The sequence below is a fragment of the Callionymus lyra genome, chromosome 17, assembly GCF_982586985.1.
Source record: "Callionymus lyra chromosome 17, fCalLyr1.hap1.1, whole genome shotgun sequence".
Classification (NCBI taxonomy): domain Eukaryota; kingdom Metazoa; phylum Chordata; class Actinopteri; order Syngnathiformes; family Callionymidae; genus Callionymus; species Callionymus lyra.
In genome coordinates, this window is record NC_141834.1 from 23,968,272 (window position 1) to 23,987,529 (window position 19,258).

A 19,258-nucleotide genomic window follows, 5' to 3' on the forward strand; every position below is an offset into this window, starting at 1 on the left:
AAGTTGTAGAACGTTGATGAACGTTGAAGAACGTTGAAGAATGTAGAAGAACGTTGAAGAACGTTGATGAACGTTGAGGAACGCTGAAGAAAGTTGATGTGTGTGTGTCCAGTCGCCTCATCTATCCAGGAGCTGTGACGCTGATTATCGCGACCTTCACCTTCCCCCCTGGATTCGGACAGTTCATGGCCGGAGAGGTTCGATTTGCTTTTACTCAGCGTCCAGTAGAAACTCACTGGTCAGCTTCACGACCTTGAGTGTGTGGTCACCTGAGAGAAGATGTGGGTCAAGTGTGTTCTCCTCGACAGCTGATGCCCAGAGAGTGCATCAACTCTCTGTTCGACAACTACACCTGGACCAAGATCACGGGTCCGACGGTTCCTCCTGGCCTGGGTCGCTCCTCGGTCTGGCTTCATCCTCAAGTCAGCGTCTTCATCACCCTGCTCCTCTTCGTGGTCATGAAGGTAGGTCATCATCAGCAGGTCCTCAGACGTGTTGGTGTCAGAAACACTCTCTCCTGATCCTGACCCTGCTGCAGTTCTGGATGTCAGCAGTTTCCACGACGATGCCCATCCCCTCCGGAGCCTTCATGCCCGTCTTCATACTAGGTGAGAGGACTTCTTCTCGTCTCCTGCTGACCTTCAGGTTGTCTCCTCTCTCTGCCCAGGAGCCGCGTTTGGTCGTCTGGTCGGAGAGGTCATGGCCACTTTGTTTCCCAATGGAATCCTCTTCGACGGGATCGTCTACCGCATCCTGCCCGGAGGGTACGCCGTCATCGGTGAGTCCTGGACGTCTCCTGAGGGGCCTTCAGACCTTCATGGTCATGCCTTCTATGAGGCTCTGACGAGGTTTCCTGTGCAGGTGCGGCGGCGATGACCGGCGCCGTCACTCACACGGTCTCCACGGCCGTCATCTGCTTCGAGCTCACGGGTCAGATTTCTCACATCCTGCCCATGATGGTCGCCGTCATCCTGGCCAACATGGTGGCTCAAGGTCTTCAGCCGTCGCTCTACGACTCCATCATCCAGGTGAAGAAGCTGCCGTACCTGCCCGAGCTGGCCCTCGGACACATCAGGTGAGCCGGTCCCTGGACCTGAACCTGAAGAAGATCTGACGGGACGTGTGTCTCCAGCAAGTACAACATCTTCGTGGAGGACATCATGGTGCGCAGGGTGAAGTTCTTGTCGTCTCGCTCCACCTACCGGGAACTGAACCACCTCCTGGACAACACCACGCTCAAGACCATCCCACTGGTCGACTCCAGAGGTCAGTGAGTGAGTTAGAGGTTCTAGAAGGTTCTTCTTCTACTGGTCTCATCACTGTGTGGCTGTGAATAAACAATATTCAAATAAATAAATCATTAAAAAGGTATAAAGGTTTTCACATTAAAAAAAGACCAAGAGAAATGGAAACTAAAAATGTTTCTATTGTTAAAAATCTGTTTATATGTATCAACATACAAGGATAAGATATATAGTGATAGTGCAGTAACAAGTATATATGTGTAGTATTGTCCAGTACTTGACTCTGGTGTTGTGATAGTGTAGTAACAAGTATATATGTGTAGTATTGTCCAGTACTTGACTCTGGTGTTGTGATAGTGTAGTAACAAGTATATATGTGTAGTATTGTCCAGTACTTGACTCTGGTGTTGTGATAGTGTAGTAACAAGTATATATGTGTAGTATTGTCCAGTACTGGACTCTGGTGTTATGATAGTGTAGTAACAAGTATATATGTGTAGTATTGTCCAGTACTGGACTCTGGTGTTATGATAGTGTAGTAACAAGTATATATGTGTAGTATTGTCCAGTACTTGACTCTGGTGTTGTGATAGTGTAGTAACAAGTATATATGTGTAGTATTGTCCAGTACTGGACTCTGGTGTTATGATAGTGTAGTAACAAGTATATATGTGTAGTATTGTCCAGTACTTGACTCTGGTGTTGTGATAGTGTAGTAACAAGTATATATGTGTAGTATTGTCCAGTACTGGACTCTGGTGTTGTGATAGTGTAGTAACAAGTATATATGTGTAGTATTGTCCAGTACTTGACTCTGGTGTTGTGATAGTGTAGTAACAAGTATATATGTGTAGTATTGTCCAGTACTGGACTCTGGTGTTGTGATAGTGTAGTAACAAGTATATATTTGTAGTATTGTCCAGTTCTTGACTCTGGTGTTGTGACAGTGTAGTAACAAGTATATATGTGTAGTATTGTCCAGTACTTGACTCTGGTGTTGTGATAGTGTAGTAACAAGTATACATGTGTAGTATTGTCCAGTACTTGACTCTGGTGTTGTGATAGTGTAGTAACAAGTATATATGTGTAGTATTGTCCAGTACTTGACTCTGGTGTTGTGATAGTGTAGTAACAAGTATATATGTGTAGTATTGTCCAGTACTTGACTCTGGTGTTGTGATAGTGTAGTAACAAGTATATATGTGTAGTATTGTCCAGTACTTGACTCTGGTGTTGTGATAGTGTAGTAACAAGTATATATGTGTAGTATTGTCCAATACTTGACTCTGGTGTTGTGATAGTGTAGTAACAAGTATATATGTGTAGTATTGTCCAGTACTTGACTCTGGTGCTGTGATAGTGTAGTAACAAGTATATATGTGTAGTATTGTCCAGTACTTGACTCTGGTGTTGTGATAGTGTAGTAACAAGTATATATGTGTAGTATTGTCCAGTACTTGACTCTGGTGCTGTGATAGTGTAGTAACAAGTATATATGTGTAGTATTGTCCAGTACTTGACTCTGGTGCTGTGATAGTGTAGTAACAAGTATATATGTGTAGTATTGTCCAGTACTTGACTCTGGTGTTGTGATAGTGTAGTAACAAGTATATATGTGTAGTATTGTCCAGTACTTGACTCTGGTGTTGTGATAGTGTAGTAACAAGTATATATGTGTAGTATTGTCCAGTACTTGACTCTGGTGTTGTGATAGTGTAGTAACAAGTATATATGTGTAGTATTGTCCAGTACTTGACTCTGGTGTTGTGATAGTGTAGTAACAAGTATATATGTGTAGTATTGTCCAATACTTGACTCTGGTGTTGTGATAGTGTAGTAACAAGTATATATGTGTAGTATTGTCCAGTACTTGACTCTGGTGCTGTGATAGTGTAGTAACAAGTATATATGTGTAGTATTGTCCAGTACTTGACTCTGGTGTTGTGATAGTGTAGTAACAAGTATATATGTGTAGTATTGTCCAGTACTTGACTCTGGTGCTGTGATAGTGTAGTAACAAGTATATATGTGTAGTATTGTCCAGTACTTGACTCTGGTGCTGTGATAGTGTAGTAACAAGTATATATGTGTAGTATTGTCCAGCACTTGACTCTGGTGTTGTGATAGTGTAGTAACAAGTATATATGTTTAGTATTGTCCAGTACTTGACTCTGGTGCTGTGATAGTGTAGTAACAAGTATATATGTGTAGTATTGTCCAGTACTTGACTCTGGTGTTGTGATAGTGTAGTAACAAGTATATATGTGTAGTATTGTCCAGTACTTGACTCTGGTGTTGTGATAGTGTAGTAACAAGTATATATGTGTAGTATTGTCCAGTACTTGACTCTGGTGCTGTGATAGTGTAGTAACAAATATATATGTGTAGTATTGTCCAGTACTTGACTCTGGTGTTGTGATAGTGTAGTAACAAGTATATATGTGTAGTATTGTCCAGTACTTGACTCTGGTGTTGTGATAGTGTAGTAACAAGTATATATGTGTAGTATTGTCCAGTACTTGACTCTGGTGTTGTGATAGTGTAGTAACAAGTATATATGTGTAGTATTGTCCAGTACTTGACTCTGGTGTTGTGATAGTGTAGTAACAAGTATATATGTGTAGAATTGTCCAGTACTTGACTCTGGTGTTGTGATAGTGTAGTAACAAGTATATATGTGTAGAATTGTCCAGTACTTGACTCTGGTGTTGTGATAGTGTAGTAACAAGTATATATGTGTAGTATTGTCCAGTACTTGACTCTGGTGTTGTGATAGTGTAGTAACAAGTATATATGTGTAGTATTGTCCAGTACTTGACTCTGGTGTTGTGATAGTGTAGTAACAAGTATATATGTGTAGTATTGTCCAGTACTTGACTCTGGTGTTGTGATAGTGTAGTAACAAGTATATATGTGTAGTATTGTCCAGTACTTGACTCTGGTGTTGTGATAGTGTAGTAACAAGTATATATGTGTAGAATTGTCCAGTACTTGACTCTGGTGCTGTGATAGTGTAGTAACAAGTATATATGTGTAGAATTGTCCAGTACTTGACTCTGGTGTTGTGATAGTGTAGTAACAAGTATATATGTGTAGTATTGTCCAGTACTTGACTCTGGTGTTGTGATAGTGTAGTAACAAGTATATATGTGTAGTATTGTCCAGTACTTGACTCTGGTGTTGTGATAGTGTAGTAACAAGTATATATGTGTAGTATTGTCCAGTACTTGACTCTGGTGTTGTGATAGTGTAGTAACAAGTATATATGTGTAGTATTGTCCAGTACTTGACTCTGGTGTTGTGATAGTGTAGTAACAAGTATATATGTGTAGTATTGTCCAGTACTTGACTCTGGTGTTGTGATAGTGTAGTAACAAGTATATATGTGTAGAATTGTCCAGTACTTGACTCTGGTGCTGTGATAGTGTAGTAACAAGTATATATGTGTAGTATTGTCCAGTACTTGACTCTGGTGTTGTGATAGTGTAGTAACAAGTATATATGTGTAGTATTGTCCAGTACTTGACTCTGGTGTTGTGATAGTGTAGTAACAAGTATATATGTGTAGAATTGTCCAGTACTTGACTCTGGTGTTGTGATAGTGTAGTAACAAGTATATATGTGTAGTATTGTCCAGTACTTGACTTACAGACCACATGACTCTTGACGAAGTCGTAACTACTTTCATTGGTTTTCAAACCAAAATGTGTTCAAAAATCAGCTGGAGTCACTGTATCCTATTGTCCTCAGTAATAATCTTGCAGTATTAAAATTCGTCCTTCAACTGGGTGGACGTAAAACCATCTAGTGACTGGAACACAAAAATGAACAAACACTGTGAATATTAACATGTCCAATTGTAAATAAATACAAATTAATAGTATTTTTGTGTAAAAAACATGGCAAAGCTTCAGTGTTTCAGAGTAGATTGTTGTTAGTTCCACATCTACACTTAGAACGCTACCATCCGTGTGAGTCTCTAATCCTGGTGGGCGTCAACATCTCCATGAAGACATAACATCTTCATGAAGACGTAACATCTCCATGAAGAGGTAACATCTCCATGAAGACGTAACATCTCCATGAAGACGTAACAGCTCCATGAACACAGTAACATCTCCATGAAGACGTAACATCTCCATGAAGACGTAACATCTCCATGAACACAGTAACATCTCCATGAAGACGTAACATCTCCATGAAGACGTAACATCTCCATGAACACAGTAACATCTCCATGAAGACGTAACATCTCCATGAAGACGTAACATCTCCATGAAGATGTAACATCTCCATGAAGATGTAACATCTCCATGAACACAGTAACATCTCCATGAAGACGTAACATCTCCATGAAGATGTAACATCTCCATGAACACAGTAACATCTCCATGAAGACGTAACATCTCCATGAAGACGTAACATCTCCATGAAGACGTAACATCTCCATGAAGACGTTACATCTCCATGAAGACGTAACATCTCCATGAAGACGTTACATCTCCATGAAGACGTTACATCTCCATGAAGACGTAACATCTCCATGAACACAGTAACATCTCCATGAAGACGTAACATCTCCATGAAGACGTAACATCTCCATGAAGACGTAACAGCTCCATGAAGACGTAACATCTCCATGACCACAGTAACATCTCCATGAACACAGTAACATCTCCATGAAGACGTAACATCTCCATGAAGACGTAACATCTCAGCCTCTGCTCTGTAGAATCCATGATTCTTCTGGGCTCCATCGAGAGGACAGAGCTCCAGGCCATCCTGGACTGGTGGCTCTCCCCGGCGAGGCGGGTCTTTGAGAGAGGTCAGAGTTCACCAGGTCAAGGCTCCAAAGTCAGCTGGGAGTCCTTCACCTTCGTGGACGAGGAGGGGGGTCCGGACCCGGCTGAGAAGGTAACAATAGTTCACAGTTGTGTGATGGTTCCTAGAGATCCAGCTTGTGCTTCAGACCTCGGCTCCGCCGGCTCAGGACGGATGTAACGGACCCTTCACCTCCCAGAACCCTCAGGAGCCTCCACAGAACCAGGACTCAGGTACGAGCCTCACTCTGGTGTCCGTGGTCCTGCTCACTCTTCATGTGCTCACTCTTCATGTGCTCACTCTTCATGTGCTCACTCTTCATGTGCTCACTCTTCATGTGTTCACTCTTCATGTGCTCACTCTTCATGTGTTCACTCTTCATGTGCTCACTCTTCATGTGTTCACTCTTCATGTGCTCACTCTTCATGTGTTCACTCTTCATGTGCTCACTCTTCATGTGTTCACTCCTCATGTGTTCACTCTTCATGTGTTCACTCTTCATGTGCTCACTCTTCATGTGCTCACTCTTCATGTGTTCACTCTTCATGTGCTCACTCTTCATGTGTTCACTCCTCATGTGTTCACTCCTCATGTGCTCACTCTTCATGTGTTCACTCTTCATGTGCTCACTCTTCATGTGCTCACTCTTCATGTGTTCACTCTTCATGTGCTCACTCTTCATGTGTTCACTCTTCATGTGCTCACTCTTCATGTGTTCACTCTTCATGTGCTCACTCTTCATGTGCTCACTCCTCATGTGTTCACTCTTCATGTGTTCACTCTTCATGTGTTCACTCCTCATGTGCTCATTCTTCATGTGCTCACTCTTCATGTGCTCACTCCTCATGTGTTCACTCTTCATGTGCTCACTCTTCATGTGTTCACTCTTCATGTGCTCACTCTTCATGTGCTCACTCCTCATGTGTTCACTCTTCATGTGTTCACTCTTCATGTGTTCACTCCTCATGTGCTCATTCTTCATGTGCTCACTCTTCATGTGCTCACTCTTCATGTGTTCACTCTTCATGTGCTCACTCTTCATGTGCTCACTCCTCATGTGTTCACTCTTCATGTGTTCACTCTTCATGTGCTCACTCTTCATGTGTTCACTCCTCATGTGTTCACTCTTCATGTGCTCACTCTTCATGTGAACACTCCTCATGTGCTCATTCTTCATGTGCTCACTCTTCATGTGCTCACTCTTCATGTGTTCACTCTTCATGTGCTCACTCTTCATGTGCTCACTCCTCATGTGTTCACTCTTCATGTGCTCACTCCTCATGTGCTCACTCTTCATGTGCTCACTCTTCATGTGCTCACTCCTCATGTGCTCACTCTACATGTGCTCACTCTTCATGTGAACACTCCTCATGTGCTCACTCTTCATGTGAACACTCCTCATGTGCTCACTCTTCACGTGCTCACTCTACATGTGCTCACTCTTCATGTGAACACTCCTCATGTGCTCACTCTTCATGTGTTCACTCTTCATGTGCTCACTCTTCATGTGAACACTCCTCATGTGCTCACTCTTCATGTGAACACTCCTCATGTGCTCACTCTTCATGTGCTCACTCTACATGTGCTCACTCTTCATGTGAACACTCCTCATGTGCTCACTCTTCATGTGTTCACTCTTCATGTGCTCACTCTTCATGTGTTCACTCTTCATGTGCTCACTCTTCATGTGTTCACTCCTCATGTGTTCACTCTTCATGTGCTCACTCTTCATGTGAACACTCCTCATGTGCTCATTCTTCATGTGCTCACTCTTCATGTGTTCACTCTTCATGTGCTCACTCTTCATGTGAACACTCCTCATGTGCTCATTCTTCATGTGCTCACTCTTCATGTGCTCACTCTTCATGTGTTCACTCTTCATGTGCTCACTCCTCATGTGTTCACTCTTCATGTGCTCACTCTTCATGTGTTCACTCTTCATGTGCTCACTCTTCATGTGCTCACTCCTCATGTGCTCACTCTTCATGTGTTCACTCCTCACTCCTCAGACACGAGGACGCTGCCTTCGGTCAGGAATGCTCTCCAGAGACTCTTCTCCAGCTCGTCCTCCACTGGACAGACGGAGACTCAGGTACGAGCATCTGTCACTCATCGTCGTGAATCACCTGTGGACATGTTTGAATCTGACGTCCTGGTCCTCCTGCAGGTCTCTGCCCCCCCCACGCTCACGGACACCATGTCTCCAGAGGAGGTGATCCATCCATCCAGTGCTGGTCCAGTGCTGGTCCATGAGTCCACGTGATCCCTGACATGGTTTGTTGCAGATCAAGGCCTGGGAGGAGGTGGAGATGGACCAGGCCGTGGACATGGAGCAGATCCGGATCGACCCGTCGCCGTTCCAGCTGGTGGAGAGAACGTCTCTGCACAAGGTGAGTCGTGGTCCAACATCAGATGGTTTGGTGTCGACCTGAAGCACGAGAGGCTGAAGATCTTCAGGACATTGAAGGTTCATGTTTGTGGAGCTTTGACTGGATATCGATCAATAATGTCTACATTTAATGATTGAATAGATTGTACTTGAGTTTGATTTTATAATTCAATGTTTTTAATTCAATGAATACATGTTGGTTCAACAATGATGTCACTATTGTAACAATGTTGTTCTATTGAGGTTTAAGGGCTACTTTTAAAAATGTTGAATTAGGAAAAATATGTTGTATTTTTGTAATATCAAAGTAAGTTATTTAAGAAAAAATAACCTTTAAATACTTAAACTTCTACGTCGTCACATGATCGTCTGAGCGTCACATGATCGTCTGAGCGTCACATGATCGTCTGAGTGTCACATGATCGTCTGAGCGTCACATGATCGTCTGTGCGTCACATGATCGTCTGTGTGTCACATGATCATCTGAGCGTCACATGATCGTCTGTGCGTCACATGATCATCTGAGCGTCACATGATCATCTGAGCGTCACATGATCGTCTGTGTGTCACATGATCATCTGAGCGTCACATGATCATCTGAGCGTCACATGATCGTCTGAGCGTCACATGATCGTCTGTGCGTCACATGATCGTCTGAGCATCACATGATCGTCTGTGCGTCACATGATCATCTGAGCGTCACATGATCGTCTGAGCGTCACATGATCGTCTGTGTGTCACATGATCATCTGAGCGTCACATGATCGTCTGTGTGTCACATGATCATCTGAGCGTCACATGATCGTCTGAGCATCACATGATCGTCTGTGTGTCACATGATCGTCTGTGTGTCACATGATCGTCTGAGCGTCACATGATCGTCTGTGTGTCACATGATCATCTGAGCGTGACATGATCGTCTGTGTGTCACATGATCGTCTGTGTGTCACATGATCGTCTGTGTGTCACATGATCGTCTGTGTGTCACATGATCGTCTGTGTGTCACATGATCGTATGTGTGTCACATGATCGTCTGAGCGTCACATGATCGTCTGTGCGTCACATGATCGTCTGTGTGTCACATGATCGTCTGTGCGTCACATGATCATCTGAGCGTCACATGATCGTCTGTGCGTCACATGATCATCTGAGCGTCACATGATCATCTGAGCGTCACATGATCGTCTGAGCGTCACATGATCGTCTGTGCGTCACATGATCATCTGTGCGTCACATGATCGTCTGTGCGTCACATGATCATCTGAGCGTCACATGATCATCTGAGCGTCACATGATCGTCTGTGCGTCACATGATCGTATGTGCGTCACATGATCATCTGAGCGTCACATGATCGTCTGAGCGTCACATGATCGTCTGAGCGTCACATGATCGTCTGTGTGTCACATGATCATCTGAGCGTCACATGATCATCTGAGCGTCACATGATCGTCTGAGCGTCACATGATCGTCTGTGCGTCACATGATCGTCTGAGCATCACATGATCGTCTGTGCGTCACATGATCATCTGAGCGTCACATGATCGTCTGAGCGTCACATGATCGTCTGTGTGTCACATGATCATCTGAGCGTCACATGATCGTCTGTGTGTCACATGATCATCTGAGCGTCACATGATCGTCTGAGCATCACATGATCATCTGAGCGTCACATGATCATCTGAGCGTGACATGATCGTCTGTGTGTCACATGATCGTCTGTGTGTCACATGATCGTCTGTGTGTCACATGATCGTCTGTGTGTCACATGATCGTATGTGTGTCACATGATCGTCTGAGCGTCACATGATCGTCTGTGCGTCACATGATCGTCTGTGTGTCACATGATCGTCTGTGCGTCACATGATCATCTGAGCGTCACATGATCGTCTGTGCGTCACATGATCGTATGTGCGTCACATGATCATCTGAGCGTCACATGATCGTCTGAGTGTCACATGATCGTCTGAGCGTCACATGATCGTCTGTGCGTCACATGATCATCTGAGCGTCACATGATCATCTGAGCGTCACATGATCGTCTGAGCGTCACATGATCGTCTGAGCATCACATGATCGTCTGTGTGTCACATGATCATCTGAGCGTCACATGATCGTCTGTGTGTCACATGATCGTCTGTGTGTCACATGATCATCTGAGCGTCACATGATCGTCTGAGCATCACATGATCGTCTGAGCGTCACATGATCGTCTGTGCGTCACATGATCATCTGAGCGTCACATGATCGTCTGTGTGTCACATGATCGTCTGTGCGTCACATGATCGTCTGTGTGTCACATGATCATCTGAGCGTCACATGATCGTCTGTGCGTCACATGATCATCTGAGCGTCACATGATCGTCTGTGTGTCACATGATCGTCTGAGCGTCACATGATCGTCTGAGCGTCACATGATCGTCTGTGTGTCACATGATCATCTGAGCGTCACATGATCGTCTGAGCGTCACATGATCGTCTGTGTGTCACATGATCGTCTGAGCGTCACATGATCATCTGAGCATCACATGATCATCTGAGCGTCACATGATCATCTGAGCGTCACATGATCATCTGAGCATCACATGATCATCTGAGCATCACATGATCATCTGAGCATCACATGATCATCTGAGCGTCACATGATCGTCTGAGCGTCACATGATCGTCTGAGCGTCACATGATCATCTGAGCATCACATGATCATCTGAGCGTCACATGATCATCTGAGCGTCACATGATCATCTGAGCGTCACATGATCATCTGAGCGTCACATGGTCATCTGAGCATCACATGATCATCTGAGCGTCACATGATCATCTGAGCATCACATGATCATCTGAGCGTCACATGATCATCTGAGCGTCACATGATCGTCTGTGTGTCACATGATCGTCTGTGTGTCACATGATCGTCTGAGCATCACATGATCATCTGAGCGTCACATGATCGTCTGTGTGTCACATGATCATCTGAGCGTCACATGATCGTCTGTGCGTCACATGATCATCTGAGCGTCACATGATCGTCTGTGTGTCACATGATCGTCTGTGTGTCACATGATCATCTGAGCGTCACATGATCGTCTGAGCATCACATGATCGTCTGAGCGTCACATGATCATCTGAGCGTCACATGATCATCTGAGCGTCACATGATCATCTGAGCGTCACATGATCGTCTGAGCGTCACATGATCATCTGAGCGTCACATGATCGTCTGTGTGTCACATGATCATCTGAGCGTCACATGATCGTCTGAGCATCACATGATCGTCTGTGCGTCACATGATCATCTGTGCGTCACATGATCGTCTGTGTGTCACATGATCGTCTGTGCGTCACATGATCATCTGTGCGTCACATGATCGTCTGTGTGTCACATGATCGTCTGTGCGTCACATGATTGGCTGAAGTTCGATCCAGAAGCTCTGAGCTCTGTTGGTTTGGTCTGGAGATATATATATAATAATAATAATATATATAATTAAAAAACGAGTGAAAACGAACAAACGTAAGAACGGAGACTGAACTGACAAATGTATTTGTGAATTATTGGAATAACAATATCAAACTGTACGTGTATAAAAAAAATATTGATTTGAAATCAGCTTTTTAATAAAAAACATAATGAAATCCAAACAAAATATATATTTTAAATCCAAGTTTCAACATTTAAATGTTAAATCATTCATTGATGACACGAAGAGTTTTGGGGTGAAAGTGAAAGAGATTCTGCTAAACATTGACAACGATGATGTGTTGACTCGTGTGTTGTGTTGACGTCGTGCACTTGTGTAGCAGTGAAGTCTCGTAACAACACAACTGACTCAACCTTCTGTGTCTCAGACTCACACTCTGTTCTCGCTGCTGGGCCTCAGTCACGCCTACGTCACCAGCATCGGCAAGTTGGTGGGTGTCGTGGCCCTGAAGGAGGTACCTGTCACTCACCTGTCACTCACCTGTCACTCACCTGTCACTCACCTGTCACTCACCTCTCACTCACCTGTCACTCACCTGTCACTCACCTAACACTCACATGTCACTCACCTGTCACTCACCTGTCACTCACGTACTGTATCACTCACCTGTCACTCACCTGTCACTCACCTGTCACTCACCTGTCACTCACATGTCACTCACCTGTCACTCACCTGTCACTCACCTGTCACTCACCTGTCACTCACCTGTCACTCACCTGTCACTCACGTACTGTATCACTCACCTGTCACTCACGTACTGTATCACTCACCTGTCACTCACCTGTCACTCACGTACTGTATCACTCACCTGTCACTCACGTACTGTATCACTCACCTGTCACTCACCTGTCACTCACCTGTCACTCACGTACTGTATCACTCACCTGTCACTCACGTACTGTATCACTCACCTGTCACTCACCTGTCACTCACCTGTCACTCACATGTCACTCACATGTCACTCACCTGTCACTCACCTGTCACTCACATGTCACTCACATGTCACTCACCTGTCACTCACGTACTGTATCACTCACCTGTCACTCACCTGTCACTCACATGTCACTCACCTGTCACTCACGTACTGTATCACTCACCTGTCACTCACCTGTCACTCACATGTCACTCACATGTCACTCACCTGTCAGTCATGATTGTTCACACACCTGTCAGTCAATCAAATCCATCGAATCAATGGAATGAATCTGACTGTATATGCTATTTGATTGACAGCTGCAGAAAGCCATCGAGGGTTCCACCCGCAGCGGCGTGAGACTGCGCCCCCCTCTGGCCAGCTTCAGGGACGCCAGCAGGAAGTCGAAGAAGCACCAGCCTCCCCCCTCCACCCCCTCCTCCCCCACCTGGGACCAGGACCTGTGGGGGGAGGAGGGCGGGGGGGAGTCTAAGGAGGAGGTCTCGTCTTCCAGACCCGACGCCCCGTCAGCGCCCGACGCTGAGCCTGCCTCACCTTCGACCTCCTCCCCCGCCTCACCCCCCGCCTCACCCCCCGCCTCACCCCCCGCCTCACCCCCCGCCTCACCCCCCGCCTCACCCGCACCTCCCCTCGACATGTCCCCCCTGCAGGAGGCGCAGGAGTGCGAGGAGTCAGATGAGCCCATTTAGGACTTTTGAAGAGGATAGACTTGTTTTTTATAAACACCTGGACTCACCTGGACTCACCTGGACTCACCTGGACTCACCTGGACTCACCTGGACTCACCTGGACTCACCTGGACTCACCTGGACTCACCTGGACTCGTGGATTCATCTTTTCTCTCAGGTGTCACGCTTCTGTCTGTATCGTTGCTTCATCTCGCGTCTGAAACCAGAATAAAGTGACGTCGACTGGAGTCACGTGACTCGACTGGAGTCACGTGACTCGACTGGAGTCACGTGACTCACTGAGGCCCAGAAAGAGCTGAGCCAGAAGATAAATGTTGACGAACATGATCCTCGAGAAACACGTCAGTCACATGTGTTCGTTCATCAATAACATCAGAATAATCTTTAAACTCTTTATATATCATTTAATTCAGTCATTTGCATATTGCATATATAATTAGTGTTTTATTCATAGTGAAAAAAAGCAAACATTATATTTTACACGTAGCATTTGATACTAGATTCCAATAATTCGACATTTTATCGTCTAAATTCTTTCATTTTCAATAATCAATCTTTTAAATTGAGTATAAATGTTGTTATAATCGCCAGACATCGCTAACAGAGCTCAGATGATCCAACTGTCAATCATGTGACAGATGATCCGTCATGTGATCTCTTGGAAATATTTACTCTTTGTTGCTTAAAAACATTTCAATTGAAAACAGTTGAAATATTTGAAGTTATTGTTCGTATCGTTAGCGTCCACATGCTAGCTACATTAGCGCTGGTCTTAACGAGAACGTGCTGAACGAGAGACATTGAAACTAAATGACTCGTCACATGATCGTCAGGATGTTCTATTGAGGGTGTGAACTGGGGGGAGGCCTCGGGGCGGACCTAGAACCCACTGCAGGGACACCTGCGAGCACATGAGTGTGTGGGTTTCTTAACTTGAGCTGCTGCCTCCACGACCCAGATTAAGATCATCGACGAAAACGATTAACTTGTAAACTTGGAAAGATCAATGTTAGCTAAGCTTTAGCAAGATGCTAACAGTGCTAGCGGTCGCGGCGTGCTTAAGAATGTTGAGTCTCATAAATGCTGAAATATAAACTGAAATGACGTCGAATGGAAATAAATATTTACACTTTCGTTCCGTCTAAGTTTCTTCCTTCACTTCAGATTCGTTCAAAATCGTTCCAGGAAGGAATGTTGTTGTATTTCAAGCTAACGCTGCGGCGGCTGCTAGCACTGTTAGCATCCTGCTAAAGCTTCACGTTAGCATTTAGCTTCCCAAGTGTAACATGTTATTAAGGAAAACCATCGACAAAGATTGAAGATCCAGACGAGTCACATGTTTGGTTTGTTTATTTGCTGGAGGAACGTAAGACAGCGAGCGGCAGGTGTCGTGCAGGACAACAGAAGAAGAAGAAGAAGAAGAAGAGGAGGATCATGAAGAACCACGAGCATGCATAGATGCCAGAGTGTCGCACACTTTGGTTGAAACATGGTAAATACTGTGATCACGGCAACACACACGGACACACACCAGGAGAGAGGGAGTCGCACTCGCAACCGTCAGAGCTGCACAAACACCTCCTGTCTCTGGGTCACCACGGGTTCCCAGGCCAGAGTGTCCATGCCGTTCTACTCCGAGTCTCTGGCGCTCGACATGTTCTCACGACACGACGATCGCACACGAGTCCAGATGGTTTTCACAGACAGAAGGAGGTCAATCATGGTTTAGGTCCTAGAAGTTCCTTCAACCTTCGTGGAGAACCAGACGTGTGCGGAACATAACAACAACAACAACACACTCTTGGTTTGTTTGTCGTCGCACGAGGCGTCTTGTGTGCGTCTCCTCATGTGTGTGTTTGTGCAGCTCCGACTCACAACGAGCCTCGTCTCCGGACGAAGACCCGGTCGGCCCCGGGGCCTCCACCCGGGCCTGTACAAGTCTCCGAGTCATCGCTCAATAAATAAAGTCACGTGAACATTCTGTCGAGTCTCGACTCGCAACACTCGGAGTTTTGGTATAAAAATAAACGTTGTTGCATAAAGAAGCGAAAGCGTCTCTGTACATATGTACACGTCGAAGGCTCGGAGAGGAAGTGAGACGTGCGACAGAGTCGTGACAGGAAGACACAGATCCACTCCGTTCTACTCCCTGATTGGCTGCGTGAACCATGTGATGAACCTCCTCAGTTGGAAGTTAGTCTCTGTTCTCGTGACTTAAGACAAGTTTGTTGCTTCATTCGTTTGAAAACAAGATGCTAAAGCTAATGCTAATGCTAATGCTAAAGCTAATGTCGCTCACGGATGAAAACAGCTGCTGATAAAGATGTTCAAACAAACAAAGCTCAAGATCTTCAAGACTGGACACGTTTCTCTTCATGTTGGACTCGTCTGGATGTGTAGGATTCGTTCATGTTAGTGTTATTTATATATATATATATATACGTGGCAGTGTTCATGAGCAGCTTCACCAGCGCCCTCTGTCTGTCAATATTGTCCCTGCATGGAAACAGGAATTATCTTAAAATGAACATTTATATATCAATACATTAGCAGCTTTATTGTTATCTCACATCTTACTCCAGATTAAGTTGTTACACAAACCAATGATGAGGTTTGAAGATCCACCTGCTGTGGTACGACATGTTTCTACGACATGTTTCTACGACATGTTTCTACGCTGGGCGTCGTGTCGAACATCGAAGGTCAAAACCATCCTACTCTCGACGCCCGTCTTCGTTAGCGCTCCGTCCACACACACGTGTCTGAGCGAACCGTGTGGACGTTAACGTGAGAAGAAACAAAAACATATGAGAAGATTCTTTTATACTATTTACATTTACACGGCAGGAGACTCTGGAGGTCAGAGGTCAGCCTGAATATTGCTGGTTACAATTAAGATATGTGTGCGTGTGTGTGTGCGTGTGTGTTGGCGAGCCAGCAGTGAATCCACCTCTCAAACGCTCCCTCGCACGTTTGTTGACGTTGGTTGTTCCTCCTCGTGGACGTCGACGTACATTCAGAGAAGCTCCTCAGGTCTGTGGGACGAGAGCAGCTGAGGGTTCACGGTTGTTGTTCAGTGGCTCGGTTTTGGTGCTGAAAGCTTGAGTCCAGAGTCCTGTGGTTGCATCAGTGCAAAGAAAGAGATATGCAGCTGTAGCTTCTGAGCCCCCCCTCACCTGCGGGTACAGGTGCTGTATAGTACAGGTACTCCAGGTACTCCAGGTACTCTGCTAAACATGCATACAGAGAGTAGGAAGCACACTTATCTTACAGTACAATCCTTATCTGTGCAGTGTGTGTGTGTGTGTGTGTGTGTGTGTGTGTGTGTGTGTGTGTGTGTGCGGCTCAGACTCGGCCTTGCTTGTGCCGCTTCATTCATATTCTGGAGGGTCAGACTGCATTTCACTGAAACACAGAGTGTGTGTGTATATGTGTGTGTATATGTTTGTGTGTGTGTGTGTGTGTAGGGGGTTGGGGGGGGGTTACACACTATCTAGGATGTGGATCAACAGCTGTAAACAGAGATCGTCTCTTCTCTCTTTTGTTTCCATAGAAAATGTTTACAGGTGACACGTCGCTCGTCTTCATTAAAGCATGCATGTTTGCTCCTCCTCCTCCTCCTGTTCTCCTCCTCCTCCTCCTCTCCTCCTCCTCCTCCTCCTCTCCTCCTCCTCCTCCTCCTCCTCCTCACCTGCGAGTGTAAGGCTGACAGACTCAGGTGAGTCTCAAGAGGACTGTCTGATACCTGAAAGGAAGGACTCGTAGATATTTGCAGCGTTCGCTCCCGGCTGACGGGTCAGTCCAGGTGAGGAGTCACATGTGACTCAGTTGGTCGCCATGACGACGACGGGTCCCTCCTCGCTCGGCTCCTCCTTCTCGCTGACGGCGTCTGACGGCGGTTGACCTGGACTGCTGCCTCCGGACGCGTCGCCGGCCTGCGGGGGCAGCGTGAGCGTGGCCGTCTCCAGCTCCATGCACAGGGTCACCTCGCCCTCCTGAGGGACACCAGGGCTTTAGACCCGGACACTCCAGAGACGACGTGTCTCACCTTCACCTCGTCCTCCTGCTGCTCCAGCAGAGGCGAGTGTTCCGTCCCCAGGTTCTCGTCCGGGATGCAGAGACCGGGCTCCGCCGCCGCCGACGCCCCCATGAAGCCGCCCGCCTCGGCCTGGTAGGCCTCCATCTGCCCCGTGTTCCAGAGGTCCACCAGCGGCGGGTGCACGTGGTGGACCAGGCTGTGGATGGTGCTGTTGGGCGTGGCTTGCAACGAGTGGTTGGCGGAGTGAAGTCGATGCTCCAGCGACTGCAGAAGAAAAAGATTCTGAAGGAAGTCGACACATGTAGATGTTTCTCTTTTCAACTGAACCTCATGTCCTTGAGAGGTTTGACCGATTGTCACGATTAAAAAGAAAAATTGATGATCTACTGACTCCTTCAAGAAACACCTGTGTTTGATGATCTACTGACTCCTTCAAGAAACATCTCTGTGTTTGATGATCTACTGACTCCTTCAAGAAACATGTGTGTTTGATGATCTACTGACTCCTTCAAGAAACATGTGTGTTTGATGATCTACTGACTCCTTCAAGAAACATCTGTGTTTGATGATCTACTGACTCCGTCAAGAAACATCTGTGTTTGATGATCTACTGACTCCTTCAAGAAACATCTGTGTTTGATGATCTACTGACTCCTTCAAGAAACATCTGTGTTTGATGATCTACTGACTCCTTCAAGAAACATCTGTGTTTGATGATCTACTGACTCCTTCAAGAAACATGTGTGTTTGATGATCTACTGACTCCTTCAAGAAACATCTGTGTTTGATGATCTACTGACTCCTTCAAGAAACATCTGTGTTTGATGATCTACTGACTCCTTCAAGAAACATGTGTGTTTGATGATCTACTGACTCCTTCAAGAAACATCTGTGTTTGATGATCTACTGACTCCTTCAAGAAACATCTGTGTTTGATGATCTACTGACTCCTTCAAGAAACATCTGTGTTTGATGATCTACTGACTCCTTCAAGAAACATCTGTGTTTGATGATCTACTGACTCCTTCAAGAAACATCTGTGTTTGATGATCTACTGACTCCTTCAAGAAACATCTGTGTTTGATGATCTACTGACTCCTTCAAGAAACATCTGTGTTTGATGATCTACTGACTCCTTCAAGAAACATGTGTGTTTGATGATCTACTGACTCCTTCAAGAAACATCTGTGTTTGATGATCTACTGACTCCTTCAAGAAACATGTGTGTTTGATGATCTACTGACTCCTTCAAGAAACATCTGTGTTTGATGATCTACTGACTCCTTCAAGAAACATCTGTGTTTGATGATCTACTGACTCCTTCAAGAAACATCTGTGTTTGATGATCTACTGACTCCTTCAAGAAACATGTGTGTTTGATGATCTACTGACTCCTTCAAGAAACATCTGTGTTTGATGATCTACTGACTCCTTCAAGAAACATCTGTGTTTGATGATCTACTGACTCCTTCAAGAAACATGTGTGTTTGATGATCTACTGACTCCTTCAAGAAACATCTGTGTTTGATGATCTACTGACTCCTTCAAGAAACATGTGTGTTTGATGATCTACTGACTCCTTCAAGAAACATCTGTGTTTGATGATCTACTGACTCCTTCAAGAAACATCTGTGTTTGATGATCTACTGACTCCTTCAAGA

General features: G+C 45.3%; 2 protein-coding genes across 3 annotated transcripts in view; one reads left to right on the forward strand and one right to left on the reverse strand.

The window, feature by feature from the left end:
* Positions 1–13,558, forward strand: part of clcn1b (chloride channel, voltage-sensitive 1b) — a 48,279-nt gene extending 34,721 nt beyond the window's left edge. Inside the window, exons 11-23 of the mRNA XM_087812397.1 lie at positions 113–197; positions 309–464; positions 539–608; positions 668–778; positions 862–1,075; positions 1,133–1,266; positions 5,977–6,158; positions 6,214–6,298; positions 8,075–8,157; positions 8,233–8,277; positions 8,351–8,455; positions 12,303–12,389; positions 13,169–13,558. Of these exons, the coding sequence (XP_087668523.1) occupies positions 113–197; positions 309–464; positions 539–608; positions 668–778; positions 862–1,075; positions 1,133–1,266; positions 5,977–6,158; positions 6,214–6,298; positions 8,075–8,157; positions 8,233–8,277; positions 8,351–8,455; positions 12,303–12,389; positions 13,169–13,558 (1,747 nt within the window). The remainder of the gene's footprint in view (positions 1–112; positions 198–308; positions 465–538; positions 609–667; positions 779–861; positions 1,076–1,132; positions 1,267–5,976; positions 6,159–6,213; positions 6,299–8,074; positions 8,158–8,232; positions 8,278–8,350; positions 8,456–12,302; positions 12,390–13,168) is intronic.
* A 1,332-nt stretch (positions 13,559–14,890) lies between these two features.
* The window catches only part of fam131bb (family with sequence similarity 131 member Bb), a 28,895-nt gene continuing 24,527 nt past the window's right edge, over positions 14,891–19,258 (reverse strand). The window contains exons 7-8 of one of the 2 annotated variants that reach the window (XM_087813195.1): positions 17,607–17,861; positions 14,891–17,553 (exon numbers count right to left, since the gene is read on the reverse strand). In XM_087813195.1, the coding sequence (XP_087669321.1) occupies positions 17,383–17,553; positions 17,607–17,861 (426 nt within the window). In that variant the 3' untranslated portion in view covers positions 14,891–17,382. Of the gene's footprint in view, positions 17,554–17,597; positions 17,862–19,258 lie in introns of both variants that reach the window. The other variant, XM_087813196.1, reaches the window with a different exon arrangement.